The sequence below is a fragment of the Microtus ochrogaster genome, unplaced genomic scaffold (genome assembly GCF_000317375.1).
Source record: "Microtus ochrogaster isolate Prairie Vole_2 unplaced genomic scaffold, MicOch1.0 UNK120, whole genome shotgun sequence".
Classification (NCBI taxonomy): Eukaryota; Metazoa; Chordata; class Mammalia; order Rodentia; family Cricetidae; genus Microtus; species Microtus ochrogaster.
The window spans coordinates 432599-457014 of record NW_004949218.1 but is presented as its reverse complement, the minus strand read 5'-3'; the positions used below and the strand labels follow the sequence as shown (position 1 = coordinate 457014).

General features: G+C 46.6%; 1 protein-coding gene across 1 annotated transcript in view; it reads left to right on the top strand.

Moving 5' to 3' along the window:
* The window catches only part of Slc7a14 (solute carrier family 7 member 14), a 111126-nt gene extending 87604 nt beyond the window's left edge, over window positions 1-23522 (top strand). Inside the window, exons 7-8 of the mRNA XM_013355374.2 lie at window positions 94-971; window positions 16627-23522. Coding sequence (XP_013210828.1) covers window positions 94-971; window positions 16627-16949 — 1201 coding nt within the window. The 3' untranslated portion in view covers window positions 16950-23522. The remainder of the gene's footprint in view (window positions 1-93; window positions 972-16626) is intronic.
* Window positions 23523-24416: the final 894 nt, after the last annotated feature.

Genomic DNA, 24416 nt, shown 5'->3' with positions numbered 1-24416 from the left:
GACTCCTCCATGGGCAGTGTGACTCCTCCATGGGCAATGAGACTCCTCCATGGGCAGTGTGACTCTGACCCTCTGTTTGCCTCCTCTGCCCAGGTTCCTGGCTCACGTGAGCTCCTACACAGAGACGCCAGTGGTAGCTTGCATCGTGTCAGGGTTCCTGGCCGCTCTCCTCTCACTGCTGGTCAGTCTGAGGGACCTGATAGAGATGATGTCCATTGGCACACTCCTTGCCTACACCTTGGTCTCTGTCTGTGTCTTGCTCCTACGATACCAACCCGAGAGTGACATCGATGGCTTTGTCAAGTTCCTGTCTGAGGAGCACACCAAGAAGAAGGAAGGCATCCTGGCTGACTGTGAGAAGGAAACCTGCTCCCCTGTGAGTGAAGGGGAGGAGTTCTCCAGCACTGCCACCAACACCTGCGGGGCCAAGAACCTGCCATCTTTGGGGGACAATGAGATGCTCATAGGGAAATCAGATAAGTCCACCTACAACGTAAGCCACCCCAACTACGGCACTGTGGACATGACCACGGGCATAGAAGCCGATGAGTCAGAAAACATCTATCTCATCAAGCTGAAGAAGCTGATTGGACCCCGATACTATACGATGAGAATCCGGCTGGGCCTTCCAGGCAAAATGGACCGGCCCACAGCAGCGACAGGGCACACGGTGACCATCTGTGTACTCCTGCTCTTCATCCTCATGTTCATCTTCTGCTCCTTCATCATCTTTGGCTCCGACTACATCTCGGGCCGGAGCTGGTGGGCCATCCTTCTGGTTGTTCTGATGGTGCTGCTGATCAGTGTGCTGGTGTTTGTAATCCTGCAGCAGCCAGAGAACCCCAAGAAGCTGCCGTACATGGCCCCCTGCCTGCCCTTTGTGCCTGCCTTCGCCATGCTGGTGAATATCTATCTCATGCTAAAGCTCTCCACCATCACATGGATCCGGTTTGCGGTCTGGTGCTTTGTGGGTAAGCAATGTCCTCCGGAGCCTTGGGCATCCCCTTTTTAAGGTCTTGAACAGGTTTATCCCAACATTACGCCCTAACTGGATGGGACACCTCTATTCTGAGAGAAATCTGGTTGGTTCTATAGACCCATGCTTTCTTCATTGGTCAATAAAACCAGTTGCCCCTATTCTGCCTGATATGTTCTTGGTCACTGGTTCTAGAAGAATAATGCCTATCAATCCATGACTTCATTAAATACCTAACTATTGAAAGTTCTCGTGTGAGCATAAGTAGTACCAGAAAAGGGTTGGTTAAAATGAATACCCGTTGGTTTTTTTTTGTTTTTGTTTTTGTTTTTTTTTAAGGAGTAAAAGTACCAGAGGGAAATACGATAGGGTGTGGGGGGAGGTTGGCTGGAATCCTCTTAGATACTAAAAATTATGGTAAATTATAAAAGAATTCATTGATCTTAATTTGGCCAAATTAAACTAAAAGGTCAGTCACAGTCTAATTTTTTTTTTTTAAAGAAACAGAGCCTGAACCACGTGTGGATTGGGGCATTGTTTTTCAGACACAGTTTTACCATGACACCACTTCACATCTCTCAGTTCATTCTGGCTTTTGTACATATTCAAAATTTTTCCCTGAGGCCCTCGTGTTACCCTATGAAATGTCAGTGGGAGGTGCCCACTGCACCTTCATCCCTGCTGACCTTCATCCGTCCTTGATGAGCGAGCTAACTCTGCTAGAGCCTCTGCCTACACCTCTCCTGGTGTAGACCCCCACTGCTCTCAAACTCACCTCCACTGACTTGGAGAAGCCCCATCCTTTCGCAAGAATTCTAATCTGGCTTTGTGGTCAATTGAATTGCACTTTGGTTCCATGTTGGTCGTATCTGACTATTCCCGGTGTTATGTGGTAGCTGGGCATGGGTCAGTATGACTTGAGAGGGGCACCTCAGCAAATTTTAAGGTTCATTTGTCACTGTAGTTAAGTCTGTGGTGGCCTAGGGGGTCTCCTCCAGAGCTTTGCAGAGCAGGAGAGTCACACTCTTGGCATTTCCTGCCTAAAGCAAGAGGACAAACAACCAAGGGTCAGTTCATCAGGTTGACGAGACAGACACTTGCATTGACTAGCAGCCTGTCCGCTACTTGAGGCCAGGGCACGCGGGCGTCCAACGTGCGCCTAGAACAAATAGCCTGTGGGACGAGCTCAAGGAATGTTTCTTAAACGACTGTGAAGTACTTTTCTAGAGAGAAAAAAGTGAGAATGGCCAGAAAGCACTTGGAGAAAGTAGGGCATGTATGGGGCCTGACGGGAAGACTTCGGGAAAAGGAGGTGGGAAAAGTGGCAACCAAAAGAAGGGCAAGTTTCTCCCAGAGCGTCCCATTCTCCGGCCACAGTGTGTCTTCCCGAAACTTTCTTTCCTGGCCTTTCTATAGCTTATTTCTTTGTTAAGCTTTAGTGGGTTTTCTTGAGAGAACCCCACTGACTCATCAAGATTTTCCCCATTTATTAACAAGATCGCATCTCTCCCTACCATGTTTCCACTGTACCCAAGGGAGACTGCTCCAGACAGAAGTGACGGAAGAGGGGAAAAGATTTTAGTTATGTGGTTGACAAGTGAATGAGGCATAGATAGCAATACATGTGGACAGGTTCATTGGACAGGAAAACTAGAAGGGCTTCTGCATCCAGAGCAGGGTCAGGGCCACAGCCAGGTGCCCACCCCATCAGTCAAGGCACAGATAGCTTCAGGGACTATTTATGTGAGCTTTCTATAATGCTTTATGGTCCTACTCTTTCACATTTAAAAATGAATAAACCCCAATGTGGGAATCCTGTGATTTTACAAATGCTTTTGCTTAGGAAAAAGCTATAGATGATTTTTTGCTTAATTTAAAAAATGAAACATAGTAAAGAAAAAAACATTGATTCTTATATACAAACCTGTGATTCATAGAAAAAAATTACCAACAACAAATATAGCACTATTTACAAGTTATTGTGAGAGATTTACCTCACTTTTCTTTTTTTGTTGTTGTTTTGGGGGGGGGGTTGTTTTTGTTTTTGTTTTTTAATACAACACTGTTCAGCCAATAGCTTAGGCGTCTTTCTCGCCAGCTCTTCTATCTTAAATTACCCCGTTTTTATCAGTCTATACATCACCACGATTGCCTTGCCTTTCAGTCCTCATGGCAATCTCCATTGCATAGTTGAAGAAATGGTGGCTCCTGCTTACAGACACATAACCAAAATCTAGCAGAGCCAAGGTCAGAACTCTAGGAGGATGGTTGCAGAGTCCTTCATCCGGGCCAGGACATGGCTTGGTGGTAGAATGCTTGCCTAGAAAATACAAGAATCGTGGGTTGATCCCTAGCACCCCAAACAAGCCCTGAGCTTCTTAAATAGAGACCTCCACCACAGCCACCATGCTAAACATACAGCCTGTCATCGCCTCTGTCCCTCTTGGTGTAATACAGGAATAAATAAAAACTCCAAACGTCAGATAGCACCAAAGTCAGCAGGAGAGTGGACTCCTGACCCAGTGCCCACACTTCAGTTCTGGGCTCTTATCTTCCCCACCACCACTCTCTGAGAAATGTTCTTATTTGATCTGAATGTTTGGTGGGCCTGCACTCCTAGGCATATTGTCTCTGTGTAGGGTCCCAGGCCAGGGCTAACGGTCTGCTGGAGCTATTTTGAATTCTTGATAATTTCTGAGCAAGAGACCCCATGTTTTCCCTTTGCACAGAGACTGAGACTTATAGCCAACTCTATAACACATCCGTGGTTCTTACGGCACCTAACAGTGCCAGGTTCAAAGGAGAGCCCTGCCCCAGCCTTGACCTATAAATTTAAAAATTCCCCTGACTGCATTGAGCTTTGTTCATTCGTTCGCACATGGATCATTCTGTCATCTTTGAGCTGTGGCTGCTGGGGGCCCAAATGAGAAAATGGTGGAGAAAGTAACAAATCCTTATCTCCTGTTTTTCTTCTAAAGCCCTGAAGGATTCATTGTTCTCCACTTGGCCGGGTTGCCTATCACTGGGCAGACCACACGGTGTTCGTCCCCACCTCAGGCCCCCCCACTCGTTATCCGTTATCCCTGAGAGCCTTTTGCAACCTTGCTGATAGTGCAGCCCACAAACTCCCTCAAGAAGCTGCTTCTCACTGACCTAGCAGGAAGCCACACTGCAAAGTGGGCCGGCTGATGTCTATGCCCAACAAGCACCCAGAGCCGGTGCACAGCCCACCAGCCACGTTGGGGATTGCTAACTCTTCCGGGCATCATCTGCCTGCTGATTCCGTAGCATAACTTTTGAAGGCAGTTAGATTATCAAATTTTATCCAGAACAAAGACTGCCGGTTCTGGCTACAGATCAGAATATTCCGGGTTACTTCTGGAACATTCTAAACACAGGCTCCCCCTCATAACGCTATGCTTCAGCTGATCTGGGTGGTCAAGCATAGAGTATTATTTTAGAGCTCTGCCAAGGACTTTTTAATGTGTAGTCATGTTCTCAATAATTTATAATCTTCTAAATCAGTACTTCTCACGGTGTCATCAAAAACCAACAGTTTAGGACCTAACAAGCCCTCCCCATAATTCTAATTCATGCTCAAATCTGAGAGCTACTGCTCTAGAGAGAAGACATCCTCAAGCAGTGGAGGTAATTTAATTACAAAATGTATTTTTCAAAAGCAAAATTTTTATGTAAGAGTATATCCATCCCATAGCCCCAAATCGGCTTATAAAAAATATTTATGACCTTACACAATTACGGTAAGTACCCTCCTCTGACTTTCTGAGGCATCCAGATATCGGCTGTTCCTTCAGCTTATACAATGTAACTTTCCTGGGGAGAACGGGAGAGATATTTTTAAACAAAGTTTCTTACGAAATCAGCTGCTTCTTAACAAAATGTCCACGGTTAAAGCTGAGTCATAGCGGAATGCTGTTCTGGGATTCATTCTTTTCTCCAGCCTTCCCTAAGCGAATCTTAATCAGAGGGTTTCTGGAACGGTGTTTTGCTGAGCTTTGACCTCCAAAAGAACATCACTCAGGGTGAAATGAAGCCCAAGCCCCACAAGGTTTTCCTGCACACGCTTCCTTCCCATTAGACAAGAGGAATGAGACGAGCAAAAAATGTTCGTCAGGCCCAACAAAGTGGATCCCAGCCATGTTCAGTGCCTCCCCTCTGAGTGAACGCAGGCTGGTGGGAGCATCTTCGAGGGTTTGACACAGGAACTATGAAAGTGCCAAAGTGAGATCATGACTAGGTGGGACTCTAGGGTCTCAGGCCTATTGTCCCCAGAGAGCTCATATTAAGAATTATCAGGGGAGGGGAAGGGTTTAAAAAAAAAGGCAGGTGGGTGGTAGTGGTGCACACCTTTAATCCCAGCACTCAGGAGGCAGAGGCAGGTGGCTCTCTGTGAATTTGAGGCCAGCCTGGTCTACAGAGGGAGTTCCAGGACAGCTAGGACTTTACAGAGAAACCCTGTTCATAAGACAAAAACAAAAAAACAATCAGGTAGCCTACCTTGCTGGTACCTTCACCATGAGAACAGCCATAGGAAAATGAAATTTTATCTTAAGATTCAGAGAACAAACTGAACTTGGGTTGTGGACAATGGCTTCATATGTTTTATGCCAGGATATAAATATCCTTTTCTTCCTTGCATTTGTGTGTTTTGGTTTGTGTTTGCTTGTTGAGGCAAGGTTTCTTATAATACAAAACTGGCCTCAGATTCCCCTGGAGGCACCAGAATAACCTTGAACTCCTGATCTTCCTTTCTCAGTCTCCTTAGCGCTGGGATTCCAGGCGTGATGAATCACCACACTCGGTTCATGCAGTAGTAGCAACCACACTGGGGCTTTGTGCATGTTAGGCAAGCATTCTACCAACTGAACTTCACCCCTGTCCCCAAAATGTAAATATTATAAAGAGAAAACATCCACCTTTCTGGTCTTTGCCTGAGCTGACATTTAAAATACTATCTAAAAATAATAGGAAACAATAATTGTGAATGAAAAACGTGGAAGGAAAGGGGGCTAAGATATCCAAGTGCCTGACAGCGTGTCCCGTAAATCAATCTGAGTGACATGCTTTGTGGGGGCCACACTCAGGAGAGCGAGAAGCAGGTCTCTCAGGCCTCCCGGGGATGGCGGCGGCAGCAGCAGCAGCAGCGGTGTATATGTATGAAGTATGAAGAGAGAACTTGCCACAGGCCCTGTACCTACAGACAGGGGTACGGCTCTGGACACAGGAAGGCATGGGAAGAAGGGGCAGGGAAACCCAGGAGTTTTGCCAGAATCAGTCTAAAGGATGGAAGGAAAGGGAGCTGTGGAAGAGGCGAAGGTCTGGAGCCAGTGTGTGTGGTGCATATGGAGCTCCACGTCACAAATCTAAGCATTTGGCTTCTGCTTTTCAACACTGTCGGTGAGATCTACCCACACTGTGACATGCAGACTGTGACGTGCGGTTGTCATACTGTGACTGCTGACCGGCCTTCCACCGTGTCGCTACGCCACGGTGCAGACTCCGTTCTGATGACCATGCAGGTTGTTTCCACCTGCTCCTGATAAAACAGTCTGCTGTGGCTATTCCTTTCCGTGTCTTTGGTGAGCAATGGACACCTTTTCCTTGAGTCTCTGTGTGATGCGGGACTACTGCTTCATGTTAGATTTCCCTCTTACTGAATCAGCTGTCACAGCCATCACTTGGCTCAGATGAAGACAGGGTCCCCAGCCCCACCCTACAGAGAAACACAGAGCATAGTCATTTGGCTCCACAGGGCATGAGCCCCTCCCGTCAAACGGCTCTTCCTGGCACACCACATCAAACAAACCTCACTGTTATTACAACCGACAGGGTTCATGGCGGTATGTAAAAGATAATCAGGAAGAGGAGGACTCGGTGGGGATTGTGGTGGGTGGGGTGGACACCTCCCCATTACCATCCAGTCTCCACTCCTGCGTTGGCAAATGTCTGTTTTGGAAAGCTGATCCCAGAGTAGTCCAAATAAAAAGCCTCTGGGGCATAACAGAGTACCTCAGCTATCTACTGCAGGCAGGGCTTCCTGCTGGAAAGTGCAGCCCAGGAGGGGGTTGCTCCACCCAGCTGAGGTCAGGTGACCCACCTCCTTTCAGCCAGGGCACCAAGCTAAGTGCAGAGGACAAGGAGCTCCCTTGGGACGCTAGAGTTTGCGCCTGTTGCATCGGCAATCTGCTGTTCTTATTTGTCACCCAGTCTCCTCTCGGGGTTGAGTCTCCTTCCAGCCCCGCCCCCGTAGGCTACTGGGCTGCCTCCCCAGTACCTCACCCAGGCCCTTCTCTTGAAGGTTTGGAGCCAAGTGCTTGGCTTGCCCAGGGTGGATCCGCATAAATTGGTCAGTGTTTAGTTAGCTGGTGCATGGGCACCCCCTTAGCATCCGGAGGCAAGTTCAACAGAGTCACTTCCCTGGAGACTTGTAGGTGGGACAGGAACAGCCGTGACCTTCCATCCAGACAGTGAGTTTCCGGACAGTGAGTTTCAGGCATGTTTCAATGGCTTATTGGTTGTAACAGGCTTTCTCTGTGTAGCTTTGGAGCCTGTTCTGGAACTCACTCTGTAGACCAAACTGGCCTTGAACTCACAGAGATCTGCCTGCCTCTACCTCCTGGGTGCTGGGATTAAAGGCGTGTGCCATCACTGCCCAGCTGTTGTGTAGTTCTTCATATTTGTGAATAGCTTTAAGATCACAAAGTATTTTTTTAAAATGATGCTCGGGGTTTTTTCTTGAATATTTATCTTTTATTTGTAAGGATGTCTTCCTGCCTGTGTGACTGTGCACCATGTGTGTGCAGTGTCCACAAAGCAAGGTGTCAGATCCTCTAGGACTGGAATTACAGATGGTTGTGAGGCACCATGTGGTTGCTGGGAATTGAACCCAGGTCCTTTGGAAGAGCGGTCAGTGCTTTGAACCACTGAACCACCTCACAAAGTATATAAAGAAATCCCATTCATTTGCTGTAGGCCTGAGTTTTCATCTTGTCTGAAGTAGTCCCCAGTATGTTCTGCCCCAGGGAGCTTCCATTTGGAAAAGGAACCAAATCCTTCCCTTCAGTGTCCCTGCCAAGGGACATACGGCCAATACCTTGTGTCATATTGTTCACCTTGCACCTGTTGCTGAAATGCCACTAGACCCAAGGGCCCACTACCAACTAGTCCCTGCTCTATCCACACCAGACACCCCACCAGGACCCACTAACTGAGAAAGCATCTTCAGTCTGGCAGCAGAGTTTCCAGGACCCTGTTACTGCGACAACACTGTCTCTCTTCTGCTCTTCTTATCACACCTGGCGTTAGGTAATTCGTGATAGATATAATACATGTCATTGGAGATCAATAAGTCACACCCAGCGTTAGGTAATTAGTGATAGATATAATACATGTCATTGGAGATCAATAAGTCACACCCAGCGTTAGGTAATTAATGATAGATATAATACATGTCATTGGAGATCAATAAGTCACACCCAGCGTTAGGTAATTAATGATAGATACACACATTCACACTCCCGCGTCCTCACAGGCTCCAGCTGTCCACTGTTTTCCTGATGATGGCCATTCTGACTGGGATGAAATGGAAACCTCAAAGTAGCTTGCATTTTTCCAGTGTTTCCATGCTGAACTAGGCTATTGAACACTTCTCAAAGTGTTGGCTCTTTGTCGTGCCTCTTTTGAAAGCTGTCTGCTCAGTTCACTGGTGTATTTGTTGATGGATTGTCTGGTGGTCTGGGTGCATGCTTTAGTGATTCTTTATACCCTAGTGCTAACCCTTGTCTGGTGTGTAGCCAGCAAAGACTACATTTGGTACACCTGCTTTACTTTTAAGCTTGGTTCCACTTTTGGCTTGTGCCAATAACCAAACCCACCCTCAAAGGAAAAACTTGGCTATTTACAAAGTTTTACAAGAGAATAACGATACCAGTTTAGTATACAGTTTTACGCCAGAATATGATCCAGCGTGCGCCTATGTGTCTGTGTGTGTATCTGTGTGTCTCTGTGTGTGTGTCAGTTTGCTAACATTCCTAAGTGAAAATGCCCCCAAACTACTTAAAACAAGGATGGCATCTTTAGAATAAATGAGTGGTCTAATATAATGGAGAAATTTTACTGAGAAACTTTTAATACTGCTGTATAGTAGTTAATATTTTTAAAATATTACTATTCTAATGATGCATATTGAAATATTTACAAACTACCTAGGGTAGGAAGGATTTGCTCCAATGTAACCTGGGGAAGGCAGAGTGGCACAGGGGCTGGATAAGTACATTATCCTTCGCACTTCTGTGTGTTTCAGGAATACTTCAGAACAGACAGCTCAAACTTTCTGAGATGTGGCTCAGTGGTAGAGCACTTGCCTAGCATGTTCAGAGTCCTAGATTCCATTCCCAGGACCACAAAATAATACTAATCGTGTTTAAGAATGCAAAATTGCCTCCCACTGTTATCTGCCTCATCTGTGCGTCCAGAATTTCTTCTGGTAAAAGGAAGCAGACATAGCAGGCAAACTCCTGGAGCCAGGAGAAATCTAGAAGGGTTGCTGTGGACAGCAGTGTGTGTGTGCATGTGTGTGTGTGTGTGTGTGTGTGTGTGTGTGTGTGCATCTGTGTGCGTGTGCTGTGGGTGTCTGTCTGTTTCTCTCTGTGTTCTGTGTGTCTGTCTGTGTTTGTGTCTCTGTGCCTGTGTGTATGTGTCTGTGTGTCTCTGTGTTTGTCTGTGTCCCTGTGTCCGTGTGTACATATGAGGGGTGCATGTGGAGGCCAAAAGTTGACATCTTGTGTCTTCCTTGTTTATTCTCTACCTTAACTTTTATTATTGTATTTTTATTTGATACAGACACTCTCACTAAATCTAGAGCTCACCAGCTTGGCTAAACTGCAGGGATTGACCTGTGTCCACCTCTCTAGCACTGGGATTACAGGCATGTACCACTGCAGTGGCTTTCATATGGGTACAAAGGATCCAAATTTAGGTCTTCATGTTTGCGCGCCAAACACTTTACCAGTTTACCCAGATGTTAAGTATTTTCTTTGAATGAACCTCTCTGCTGATGCAAATAATCCCAGTCAAACCAAATCAGACGGAATTAAACGATGTTCATGTTTAATGGAGTGCTCCTGGGTGGCCCCGGGAAAACATGGAGGGGGAAGAGAGAAAAGGGAAGATCATGCAAAACCCGGAGACCACATGTTCATTCTCTGGGGGGGGGACAGTTTAAATAGCCTGTGGGAGTGGTCTTGATCTTCCCTGGGGAGGGGTTACGGTTTGGTGGGCTTTCTCAGAGGTGGAGTTTGGACTGAGGAAACTCCCAGGGGAGGGAGCTTATGCCAGGAACTGGGGTGAAGCCCCAAACCAAACAATCCAGACTTTTTGGATAAAGGGATGCCAGCCCCTCAACCAAACATTTTAAACTCCTTGGATAAAGGGGCGCCGACTCAAGTCTGGCTGTTTTCTGCAGGCATGGGGCAATGTGGGAGAGGGGAGAGCTGGGAAGGAAGAGCTGGTGGGCTCATGCTCAGCGAGAGATGTGACTGGAGCAGCATCTGGTTCGCTGTCATCCTGGAGTCCTCAGGCAGCTGTTTCTTGAGGAAGATGAGAAGGCAGGTGGCTAGGAGAAAAAGTATATTGTTATTATTGGCCCTATGAATGGGCTAGCCATGGGACGTCATAACTGCCAGGAAGAATGGGACAGAGCGGTGCCCTGGTTGTGCAGGTGAGGTTGGGTGTATAAGTGGGACACAAGAGTAGATAAAACCAGATTTTAGTTGGTAGGTGTCCTTGACTTAGAAAAGTTGGTACCAATGGTGAAGTCCCAGGAGCTAGTGCAGGTGTTGGCGTTGTCTGAAGAGCACTAAGTTGGTCTTGGCCCAGACAGCAGGAGTGACCTGTAAAATGTGTTTTAAAATGGCGGGATTAAAATACGCTCTGGAGACTGTTAGTTTTTACCAGACCAGATTTCTTGATAAAGCAGCAGAACTTTTTTATTAGGAACTTGCAGGTAAGACAACTAGAACATGAACATTTTAGAAGACAATTAAAGGGAATTGAGAACTCTGAATTTTAAAGGTACACCTGAAACCTGTTAGTCCTGCACTATGAAGCTTGTTAAAGAGGCACGAAAATACTTCACTCCCAGTTCCTAATGCTTAATTTTTTTCTGTGTCCCAGTTCCCTGTCCAAGAGATGCTCAGATTCTCTATCTTCATCTCTATCTGTGTGTGTATGTGTCTATCTCTCTGTCTCTGTCTCTCTCTCTTACACACACACACGCACTCACACACACCAGTACCTATCCCGCACTTTGAGTTCCAGAGCAGAGATGGGCAATCTCACTGACCATGGTCAGAGGACCTGGGCACACAGCGCCCTGGAAAGAGGAGCTGAGATGACTCAGGATTCCCAGAACCCCTGAGGTTGCAGAAACTGCCTGCTGCATGGTTCTCTAAGCTGAAAAGAAGCAGAAGCACAAAGCCTGCTTCCACATAGCAGGCCTTCAGCTGAGCTGTTTACTCCTCCACACAAAGCCCTTGTTTCTGTGACAGATGGTTGCCGCTTCTCCTCCCTCCCTCCCTCCCTCCCTCACCCTCTTCGCTTGCTCTCTCTCTGTTGTTTTGTTCTCCACTTTTCCTCTTCTCCCACCTTCCCTGCTTCATGCCCCTCTTCCTGAACTGACTGCAGGGCCAGGGGAAAAAAGCAGACAGAATGTAAGATACTAGAGAATGGTTCTGTCCAAGCAGGCTGCCTGGATTCGCTGCCAGTCACAACACTCATATTGGAAATGTATATGGGAGAAGAATAACAAGCCTTTGACACTGTAGGAGCCACAGAAACGTGAAAAAACCCATTAACATATCTGTGGCAGGTGTGTATTACAAAGGACCGGCACACACATAATCCTTCCAGGCCTGGCACTCCCAGGGAACACCCGTAGACCCAACTCTTACTGAATATTTACCGCAATAACTGTCTCCATGAGTCAGCCTGGGGGGAGAAGTAAGAAAGACTTTCTTTACATAGAAGGCTGGCTCCGCCCCTTCAGACCCAAGCCTGACACCTGATGCTCGCAGCATCAGCTTTTCTGTAAATGAAGTCGTTAGATGTGTTGGTAATCTGTAGCTTTCTCTGGCTTGATTATCTGCGATGCTAGAGCAGTTCCATCAAGTCCTGTAACAGGAATCTACCTGACACTCGCGTATCTGCTCTGGGAGGAAGGAGGGTAGCCTAGAACAAATGTCACCCAGTAACGAGTCCTATTGGCCTGTTTAGAGGCAGAGAATTGATAGTAAGGGAAGCAGTAAAATGTCCAGTTCTATAGAAAATGAGCCATCTGTAGAGAGGGTCAGAGAGGATCTTTAAAAAACCGGCTGATGTACTAGGACCAAGAGGCAACGTTTGGTACCTGCCTGGGTGTCTGGGAGAAAAGAACAACGATGAAAAATTCAACAAAGGAGGTGTGCTGCTGATCTGCCTGGTCACTTACAACCACTCCCATCCCTCGCGTGCTTCAGGGGCATTCTCTAAGCATGCATACGCTGGCCTTTTTACAAGTTTGAATGGGGGTCAGGTTCCACACAAAATTCATAGCTGTCCTGCATAACCACCTCCACCACCACCACCTCCCCAACAATAAAGAGTAAAGTTTCCCTTGTCCCACACCCGCCCCTCGAAAAGATCAGGCTGCTGTTTGAGCCCAAATAGCTGCATCTGCAAATGATTGGCTCCGGGGTTAATTACCGATTAGAAGTGTAAATCTCTGCTTCCTTTGGCCCCTGCGAGGTTGATTTCTCTTGAGAGGAAGGAGACTGGAAGGGGCAGAGAGGAAGTTGTTTGAGACAAAGAGAGAAATCCAAGCTTAAAGAGACACACTTCAGATTCAAGAGGGGAAAGTTCTCATAGCCCAGAGTGGGAGAACTGGCCAGGCTTGTCTCCCGAGTAAACAGCCGAGCAGATGGCCCAGGGTTAGTGGTTAACTGACGCCACTGACAAAGGGTGCTGGACCTCAGGGGCCAAGCCACTGCCTCAGTTTACCCAAGTTGCCCAGTAATCACTCTGACTCTCAGGGACAGAGCTTGGTTTCGTGTGTGTGTGTGTGTGTCTGTGTGTGTGTGTGTGTGTGTGTGTGTGCGCTCATGCTCTGTGTGTGTGTGTGTGCTCATGCTCTGTGTGTGTGTGTGTGTGCTCTGTGTGTGTGTGTGTGTGCTCATGCCCTCTGTGTGTGTGAAGTGTACTGAATGTGTGTGTGATGTATGCACACATGTGTGTTTGAGTGTTCACACCTCTGCAAGAGCACTCAGGGTCCAGATGATGGCACCTAGTGTCCTGATCTAGGGTCTCTGGTTGAACTATAAGCTACGCTTGTAAGGAGAAAGCACAAACAATCCTCCCACCTCTGTCCCCTTCCCCTCCCCAGCTCTGCACGGGTTACAGGCACATGCATGGCCACATCAGGCTTTTTTTTTTTTTTTGAATATGGGCTCTGAGATGCAAAGCTGGGTCTTCACGCTTGTGTAGCAAGCCCTGCTTCTCACAGTTTACAGACTAGGAGGCTGTGAGGGTAAATCAGGGCTACCTCTGCGAGAGCGATGGGGACTGGATTGCAACCCAGATTCCACATTGTTAGAACAGTACTGTGACTGTGTCATTATAATTCCTGCCTTTCCAGACCCTGAACTTCAAGGGCTTTTCAAGTTGAAAAACGAGACTAACATAGTATTCAAAAATGCAGAAAAGAAGCTGGGCGGTGGTGGCGCACGCTTTTAATCCCAGCACTTGGGAGGCAGAGGCAGACGGATCTCTGTGAGTTCGAGACCAGCCTGGTCTACAAAAGCTAGTTCCAGGACAGGCTCCAAAACCACAGAGAAACCCTGTCTCGAAAAACAACAACAAAAAAAATGCAGAAAAGAAGCCTTAGTCAAGACAATACTGTGTTTTGCCAGGGAGGTAAGTTTCCTTTGCTTGGAATAAAGTCAACGCAGAGATGGTACACTTGACATGTGCTCATCGGGAGCACTGGCTCATTCATTCAACAAACATTAAAGGCCAGGTTTGGGCCAAAACTATAAACTAGAACCACCCAGTGCAGATAGTCTCACGACAGATGCCATACGGGCTGTAACAGTGGCATGCACCACTAGGTTTTCTGGGAGTTCACACTGGAGAAAGAAGTAGCTTAGGGGTCAGGAACAGATCATTCCATTGGGGAGTGTGAGACAGCAAGAGAAATCGGAATAATGTGTGTTGTTAGAGGACCAACAAATGCTGGAGCCTGACATGGAGGCCAGGGAGAATAAAAAGTTCTGGAAAGCTTGGGGCTTGCGGTGGATTTGGCAGAAGCATTACATACAGGAAAGCAAATCCATAGCCAGAATAGGTGTCTGCTGCAATAAGGTCAGAGCAATGCCCTATCCATGGAAGAAGTGGTCCAATGTAGTCAACCTGCCACCAGGTCACCCCAGGGGATAGTGTCACACCTGGGGCTCAGTGCTGGTCTCTGCTGTTGGCAGATCTGGCAGTCAGCAGCAACGGTAGCCAGGTCAGCCTTGGTGACTGGACATCCCCCATCTCTGCCGCCATGGCCACCTTGTCCATGAGGCCACTGGGCAATGACAGGGACGGCTGGGGAAGGAGACTGACTGTCCACAGGGGTCATCCTATCTAAGGCTACTGAACTCCTCCTCTGCAGAAGTCACCTTTGACAAGCATCTACACGGGACACAAGAGTCTTCACATCTTCTGATTTTTACAGAGATCTAGCCACATACTTCTTCCCCGGATGTTGTTGTTCTCAGCAATTTTCCAATCATGCTCTTTCCAAATCCCTGACCAGCCAATCCATTGGCTCAGCCCACCAATCCGTGAATAATAGCAATCTTGACCCAAAGGCAGCATGAAGTCATTGAGCCTGGCTTACACTTTTGAAACCTCAAAGCCCACCCCTAGTGACACACTTCCTCCAACAAGGCCACACCTCCTAATGTTTTCAAATAGTGTCACTCCCTGCTCACTAAGCATTCCAATTTATGAGCCTGCGGGGAAATATTCTTATTCAAACCACCATGTGACTGCATCACCAATCAGTAAATACTAACCGGGACAGGAGATGCACACTGCTGGCAGTAGACTGTGAGAAAAATGATGCAGGGTCCTGGGAAGACGAGGGTGGAGGTGACTGAAGGGCCAGGCACTAACTAGAGAGGCCGCTAACTCTCACACTCATCTAAAACTTGACCCCTAGGAGCGCTAGGGCTCTGTGGTCGGAACCTTAGCGGAAGCTGTAAGTGTCGGCTGCTTTATCCAAGTTCTCCTAAGCTTATTTTGGTTTTGTTGTTGTTTTCGTTCTCTGACACAGGGTTTTACCATTCTGGCTTGAACTTCCATCCCTTAGACTCCCCAGTGCTAGGACTGCAGACATTCCCCACCACACCTTGTGGTCTGCCGGTTCTGTTGGTTCGAGGAGAACATGGGGGTTGCTCTGTGGTTCTGGGTGTGAAGGGGAACATGGAGGTTGTTCTATGGTTCCATGGTGTGAGGGGGACATGGGAGTTGCTCTGTAGTTCTGTGGGTGTGACGGGGACATGGGGGTTGTTCTATGGTTCATGGGAATGAGGGGGACATGGGGGCTGTTCTGTGGTTCTATGGGTGTGAGGGGGTTGTGATGGGGGCTGTTCTGTGATCTGTGGGTGTGAGGGGATATGGGGGCTGTTCTGTGGTTCTGTGGGTGTGAGGGGGACATAGGGGCTGTTCTGTAATCTGTGGATATAAGGGGGACATGGAGGCTGTGTTTGTTGGTGGAAGTCAGAGGTCAACCTCAGGTGTCTTTCCTCAAGAGTTGCGTTCCTTAGATTTGAGACAGTGTCTTTCACTGGGACCAGGTATTCACCCATTTAGCTAAGGTGGCTGGCCAGGTAGGCCCAGGAATTTTCTTGATTCCATCTCTCTAGAACTTTGAAACTTTGATTATTAGCTAGGGCCACTGCAAAGGGGCTTTTTATGTGGATTCTGGACTGGAACTCAGGTACTTGAGCTTGCACAGCAAACCCTTCACTGATCACACACTCTCTCTCTCTTTCTCTGTGTGTGTGTGTGTATGTCTGTTTGTGTGTCTGTCTCTGTCTCTCTCTCTGACTCTGTCTCGCTGTCTCTCTCCCTCTCTCTATCTCTCTGTCCCTCTATCTCTCTGTCTCTGTCTCTCTCTCTGTCTCTCTCTGTCTCTCTCTGTCTCTCTCCCTCTCTCTGTCTCTCTCTGTCTCTGTCTCTCTCTGTGTCTCTCTGTCTCTCTCTCTGACTCTGTCTCGCTGTCTCTCCCTCTCTCTATCTCTCTGTCCCTCTATCTCTCTGTCTCTGTCTCTCTCTGTCTCTCTCTCTCTGTCTCTCTCCCTCTCTCTATCTCTCTATCCCTCTATCTCTCTGTCTCTGTCTCTCTCTCTCTGTCTCTCTCCCTCTCTCTGTCTCTGTCTCTCTCTGTGTCTCTCTGTCTCTCTCTCTCTCTCTCAACTCCCAAATTTCAAAGGACATTTAATTCAAGTCTTTTCAAAATGTACACCACCCCAGCCCAGTCCATCTCCCCAGTGGCCCCAGGGGTCCTAAAGCAACTGCTTATTCGTGTGTGCTCTTCCCTCCCACAGGTCTGCTCATTTATTTTGGGTACGGCATCTGGAACAGCACCCTGGAAATCAGCGCCAGAGAGCAGGCCCTGCACCAAAGCATGTATCAACGCTACGATGTGGATGACCCCTTTTCCGTGGAGGAGGGATTCTCCTATGCCACTGAGGGCGAGAGCCAGGAGGACTGGGGCGGGCCAGCCGAGGACAAAGGCTTCTATTACCAACAGATGTCAGAGGCGAAGACAAACGCCCGGACGAGTAGCAAAGCGAAAAGTAAAAGCAAGCACAAGCAGAACTCAGAGGCCCTGATTGCAAACGATGAGTTAGATTACTCTCCGGAGTAGGGCTGAACTGCGGGAGCCGAGCGGGTGGCTTCTCTGCGAATCCAGCCTGTGTGCTGGCAGGTGGAACCTTCTTCCGACTCTCATTTCACAAACTTCCCCAAAGGCCATCCCCAGACACAACCTGTCATTTGCTATTTTTGCTGTTCAGGAAAGTTCTATTGAAAGGTTTTACCCAGGGCCCTTAATTGACCCCCATGTAAAAAAAAAAAAATCAAAATCAAATGAAATTCTATGTTAGCGAGCTGTCCCAGCCGAGGACAGCAAATGTTTCCTTTGCAGGATGGATCTTCGTGCTAAGATCCGAGCAGGCTTTCCTCCAACCCTGCTGAGGCTGCAGGCCCTTGGGAGAGGAGCCACAAAGGTGGCTGTGGTGTGAGGTGGCTCTACAGCCCCCAGAGCAAAACTAGGAGCTGCTCCCCCAGGCCTGTAGGTCAGGCTCTTCAGGACTTTCTCAGTCAGCAACACTGTGTCCTTAAATCTCACCTCCCCAAAACTATCCACAGAGAAGACCGGCTTCTCTTTACTCACCAAAGTTCTTACAATTTCCAGACTATAAGGTTAGGATCCAGAAAAGACAGAAGACTCTGAGACCATATTCCCCATAAAACAACCTCGTAGTCATCAAAGTATAGTAAGAAGTACCACCAAATCTTTACTTAAATGCTCAAGAAAAAAAAGAAAGAAAAGCTGAAGTAACCGTCTCTCGAATAGAGGTCAGGAAGGCATTGGCAGAAATGAACTGTCTGTCATGCGTTCCCTTACACCAGACTCTGAGGTCCCGAAGGTCTGGGGAAAGGGCAGAGGTCGAGTGTGATTGCAGGTTTCTGATATGCCTGGAAGAAACGGGCTATTTGTTCTATAATCAGATAAAAATCTTTGCGAGGAGCAGTAACCCAGCCACTGAGATCACATTGCAAATCCTACTTCATATCTCTAAAATTATAAAATCTGCAGGGTTTTTCCTCTTTGGCTAGGTGACTGCCTGGTTGGACCCTGCTGGTTCCCAGAGATGTAGAAGACCCGGAACTTGGGTCACACAGCTCATAGAGCTCAAATTCCCACCTGGACCTCCCTCCTCTAGGCTAGCTCACTTTTAGAGTGTTTTTCATCTTGGTTCCGAAAGCACCTTCCCTGAGGTCCAGAGAAATGACTGTCTGGTGGGGGTTAAGCATAGGCCTCCAAAGGGATTCTTAAAGAATTTTCTCCAAAACAGGATAGATGAATTTACAACAGAAAAACATGTGGCTTCAGTAGCATGTGTGCACATGTGTATGAAAACAAATTTCTCTCACTAAGATTTCTGCGAGAATTTTTTTGGAAATGGGGCAAAAGAGCAAATTCCTTGCCCTCTGCTCCTCAATTCATCATCCGCCAAAAATTTTCATGAATATCAACTAACATCACTTCTTTCTTGCTTGCTCCGAGGCGCATGTTTTCTTGGCATGTACTTAGGTTACAGAGAGAAGGCATGCTTCCTGTTGAGCTGACTGCCTAAAATACACCAGCGGCTAAGTAGAGGCCTCCAGGAGATCTGTAACTTCAGCCCTCGGAACCTAGGAGACAGCAGGGTCCCATGACAGATACAAGAAGCTCAACGTAACAGATAAAGATCAACTGAAACTATTTTTTTAATGATGCTTTCAGATCAGTTGTGTACCATGCTCTCAGCCTATGTCTGCCAGTGCACTAAAATAAGTAGTTTTTACATCTCTTTCATCACTCTATATTAACTATGTAGAACCTGGCTTTCAGTACTCATTCTTACCATTTTTATGTAATGTCTGACAAAGCTGTTTCCTCTTCCCTAAACTTAACCATCACAATGCAGTGCCTGGCCTGCAACAAACACCCTGGAGAACTCCCTGTAAGATAATTATGAGTCATGTCTGTCAAATCTAAGTTCTAAACTGGGGTGGGATGCAGAAAACCTGCCTAGTAGAAACAGCTATTAAGCTGGGTCTGCTTCTCAATAAATGGGGCAGTGTTCTCTTCCTTAGATATGGTTAGGAGAAATATGGATGCAATGTGACAAATCTTAACACGGGTGGAAAGTTACATCTTACTGGTGGTGTTTAGGGATTAAAGTAGCAATGGTCTGGTGGCAGGTGTGTGCTATTTCTGTAGCATAAGAAAGAGCATGGGCTTTACTGTTGATGTCATTAGTGTTGTTTCTGTGCAGAGCCAATGAATTATTCTCATCTCGGATGCCATTTTTCTCAGTTAGAAGCTTTAGATGTTTTCAATCGTTGCTCTCATCATTTGTCTAAAATTGTTGGGGTTATCTTCTTAGCTGCCTTGGGTTTTAATATATATATATGTATAGTTTGGGAAGTTTTCTCAGGTACGTAGCATGTTTTCACCACGTTTTTTCCACTCCTGTGAAAGAGTCCTAGGTTTCACAAGAAGGTTTTGAAATACCATCATATTTGAACATCGTGTTTATGAGACTGCATTAAAAGTAGGGTTACCTTATAAATAAGTCTCTTAGAAAAACTCCTCCGATGGGGGTTCAGTGTATGTGGGATGTCTAATTTTGGAGCCAATAATTTAATCTTTTAATTTAATTCTATTTATTAACACTCTGCCTCATTTCGTTAAGATTGGAGGCAGCTGTTAAAACACAAGTGCTCCAAAGCCCAGGGGAAGAATACAGTGAAAATGGGCGGAGAAAGGGAAACTTGGAGCCAGAATGTGTGAAACACACAAGCGCAAGGACTCTCAAGGGGTTTGCTGAGTTTTCCAGTGGAGAACACCTTAGAAAGCAATAGGCCTGTCAGTAATGACAGCCAGGACTGCTACATGATAATAAATAATTAATAAATAAACCTTTCCCCCTGAGGGCAGAGTGTTAAAGCAGCACAGACCCCTGACACCCACAGAGAAGCTCCAAAGCTAGATTACACTAACTACGTGTACCTAATGGTTAGTGGATATCAAGAAATACCTGCTGGACAGTGGTGGTGCACGCCTTTAATCCAGCACTGAGGAGGCAGAGGCAGGCGGATCTCTGAGTTAGAGGCCAGCCTGGTCGACAAGAGCTAGTTCCAGGACAGCCAGGGCTACACAGAAAGTCCTTGTCTAGAAAAAAGGAAGCAAGGATGATATTATTGGTGGGGACCATGAGGGGATAAATGAAATAAAGGAAAATAAGCCACCTATTCAGGAGTTATTCACAGAGTACCCGCTGTGTGCTATGGCATACTCTGAGGCCATGATAAGTGGAAGGTTCAGTTCTTAAGAAATAACATCGAGAGAACTGGCCAGACAGCTCAGAGGGTCAACGGCTTCCCTAGCAAACCTGATGACTTCAGTTCAATCCCTGGAACCTGCATAAACATGGAAGAAGTGACTCCACATATCTGTTCTCAGACCTTCACATGGGTGTTCTGGGACACACACTCACTCACACACACACACACACACACACACACACACAAACTATGCATACACATTCAGTAATCATAAACAAAACTTTTGAAGAAATCTATTTAGAATCGTATCAAAGATGGCAGGCAGGATGGAGATAAGAACGTGCTTTTGGGCTTAAATGTGGCAAACACCTCCACACGTTGGAGAGATCAAAGAACACGGTGTACACGCAGCCTGTGGAAGCAGCAGAGCCTTAGCAAGGCAGAAACAGAAGAGAGGCATGCAGAGGACAGCTAAGATGCAGACTGTGGCTGAGGGCTCCCTGAGTTTTGTTCTTTGCCTTCCTCCAGGAAAAGTAAGGAGCTGGTGTAGCTGTCGCTATAATTTACGTGTGATTCACATGACACAGTAAGAGAGATGCCAGGAAAGTAGGGGAGGGGTCAGTCACAGCTCGAGTGACAAGCCCACTGGTGTTCTGTGGGTGGGGAGTGCTTGTTAGGGTTGCAGGGGGACAAGTCAGGCAAGGTTGGACTTGAGAAAAACTGGGCAGTGGTACCATTGCCCAGGCAAGGAGCAAACGGGTCACGTACACACATTTAGCAGAGAGATGAAAAAATTCCGTGCTCAAAGCAAGACACTGCTCTTCCTCCCGTCTCAGATTTTACATTCCCTTAGGAAACTGTTATCTTCTAACATGCCGACATGCAACACAACTTTTCAACTTTACAGCTTGCGGCAATTCCTTTCAATGACCAAATCTAACTCCTGCTTGTATCTATCTAATCTGAATAGTAAAACCCCTGCTTCTGGCTTGACTTAAATTGAGCTCGAGGCTGGTTTAAACTAAAAGAGAAGTTGAATGTTGGAATTATGCAAAAAAAAAAAAAACCTCCCAGGTCTGCCTCTTAGTAAGAGCAAGTCCTGTGCCTCCACAACGCTACAAATGCAGCCACTGTTGGAAAACAAGATTCAGAGAAATGTCTGTACAACTGAGAAGAGTTGAGAAATCTGATTGCCTTTGGATCATGCTTGTTGGAAATCACATTACCAGAGAATTCCTCTTTGAAATATATAGAATCATAAATAGAATTTCCATCTAAGTATCCACCTGAAAGACTAGGGGAAATTGATGTCCTGTTTGCCGCTGGGCTTTTACAGGAGCCTGGGAAACCCCTGAGACTCGGGCACAGGTTGGTCCACCTTTCCGGCTCATGTTAGAATGTTCTCTGATAGAAAGTCAAAAGTCAGGGCATAAGCTGCAGCTAGAGCTGGATCTGTTCTGGGAGTCCTGGGGGCAGTGGTTCACTCTTGGACCCCAGCCTCGCATGGGAGTGCACCAGAGATGGCTTCCATTTCCCAAGGAGCGGAACGTGGAGGAAAACCAGGAAAAGGTGTCCGCCATCATGGTGGGACCTCTCTCCATTCTCAAACGTCTTTCAAAAAGACTTGCTAATAAGACAGGTATTTCCAACCCATTTTTATGAAGCCTCCCTAGGCCCTTTCCCTGGGTACTTCTTTAACGCTGATTGTCCGTTTATCTGCAGAAAGGCCCTTTGGAGACCCCAGACCAACAGTCAATCAGCAGTGGCCTCGACCATCAGTGTCCACAGTTTCAGTTGACATTGCTTCAGGCTAGAGACTGCATCCCAACCCAGAGGGTCCACACCAGCAGCTCCAGAAGGCTATTTCCTCCAGAACCGTCACTGCATTTTCAGTTGGTTAAGAGTTCTTGCTGCCAGGTGGTAGTGGCCCATGCCTTTAATCCCAACACTTGGTAGACAGGAAGATCTCTGTGGAGTCAGCCCGGTCTGCAAGAGATAGTTCTGGGACAGCTAGAGCTGTTACACAGAGAAACCCTGTCTTGAAACCCAAAAATTAACAATAATAATAAAATAAAAGAGTTCTTGCTGACCATAACTACCTGTGACTTCAGCTCCAGGATGTACAATGCCCTTGGGCACTGCACCCTGTGCACATGCTCAAACACATACACAACATTTTTTAAAGAAAAATAATTCTCTGAAAAAATATGGGATGTCCTCTTTTCCTGTTTTGGGCTTAAAGCCCAAAGAGATTAGTAAAGGTTTAAAGTCCACCAGAAATTCATATGTATTCTGCCATAGCAGCTAGAATAGTATTGAAATCACTCATTAATAAATGCATGGACTCACACAGCCCAAAGGAGACTTCCAAAAAGACATCATAGGTTTGAAGTCTCCTGACACAGATGGCTCTAATCTTGGACTCTTTCTGAATATTTAGTGTGTGTTGGTTCATATGAGGGAGAAAAATAGCATCCTGCTGGGAGTGGGAGGTCAGGACGGCCTGGATTTTTATATTGAAAGCCTCCTCTGTGCTCTTTTTTGTTTCTGTCTAGCTTTCCTGACAATAACACTGGTAGTACAGGCTAAAGGAAACCTTGGGTCATGTGAACATTGTCAGAAGTGCAGACTCTGAAGGGCTGTGTTCATTCTGGTGTTGGGATGATGTCCTGGTCCACGGACATCCTTCGAGGGCTCTTGGCAGTTGCTGATAGACAAGTCTCATTTCTAGTCATGAAGTTGAGAGCTTACACTGGGAATCAGAAGCCCCTGCTTCCCAAAGCAGAGATGCTGTTAATGTTATAAAAAGCACCTAAATACCTCAACTATCTGGGCTGAGCAAAGGAGCTTCAGGCTTTCAAGAGGGCGGCTAATGTCTTCGCTCCACGTAGTGACGACGTAGTGACTGCCAACAGGACCCTGCATTCTGCTTCTTCTCACTGTGGGAAAGTACCATGACCATTTAATTCATATCCCAAAGTTATAAATACAACCTGTAAATTCCACTAAGCTGTTTCAGTTTCGTTTGGTCCTTAAAAAGTACAACTTGCATTTTGCAGATGGTCATTTCTGGTGTGTTCTTGGCTACTTTCCTTTCCTGTATGAAATTGTTGTATTGTTAATGTGTTCGTTTTGTGGTTTTAATTCCCATTGGTGCACTGTACAATGGGGGCGTTGTAATGTACCATGAAGAAAAGGATAACATGCAGATGTCCTATAAAGTGTGTTTTATTTTCAAAATGACTGTGGTGTTGACAAATATTTTGATTTATCAAAATACTAAGGAAAGTTATAAATTTACCAAAATGTGTATATTTTAATAAATGCATAAAGCTTTATTGTGTGCCTTTACATCTAAATTTTGGGTTAATTAAAAAAGAAAGTCAGAAACAAAACTGTCTTGCTGTTAACTATCCACAGTAATGTAAGCTTTTCTTCGGAGAACCAGAAGAGATGGGAAGGACCTAGGGTTTCCTGCGCTGCTAACATCACGGTGTCTGAAGTCTGCTGCTGTCTCCCACCCCAAAATGGAGCTGAGGCAGTGACTCTCGCCTTACAGGTTTCGATTACCCTTTGTAGAAAAGACGGAGAAATAGCTTCGCATCACTGCGGAGCATTCATTCCCAGCACAAAATGTCTTCAGAGCCACAGCTTACCGACTAACAAACGTAAACCTGCAGATAATCAAAGGTGTCCAACATTCAAATTCACTTTTCTCCCTGGAGGAGGGCACAGATTCTCCACTTCAGCAGACCTTCCAGGAGAGCCTTCCCTGGTCATTTTCTGTCTGGGCTCCAACTCATGACTGCTTCCTTCACTGTCCCATCCACAGTGCCACAGCTGCCACCCCCCCCCCAGTAGAATCCTAAGACTAATAGGGAACATTCAACTCATCTTCCCTATCCATTTCAGAAACAAATTAGGAAAACATTGACTGCCCCCATCCCAAACTAGCTACCATGGCATAAATTGTGGCTTAATGTTGTCTTCTTGTAGACAGAATTTCTCTGTGTTACAGCCCTGGGTGTCCTGGAACTTGCTTTGTAGACCAGGCTGGCCTCAAACTCACAGAGATCCACCTGCCTCTATCTCCTGAGTGCTGGGATTAAAGGCATGTGCCGCCACCACCCAGCAATGTTGTCTTTTTTTGATGCCACAGAATTAAACCTGATGATGACCCAGGCCTGTAACTCCAGCACTTGTGAGAAGGAAGCAGAAAGATCAGGAGTTTGAGATAGCATTGAGCTACATTACAAGTTCAAGGCCAGCCTGGGCT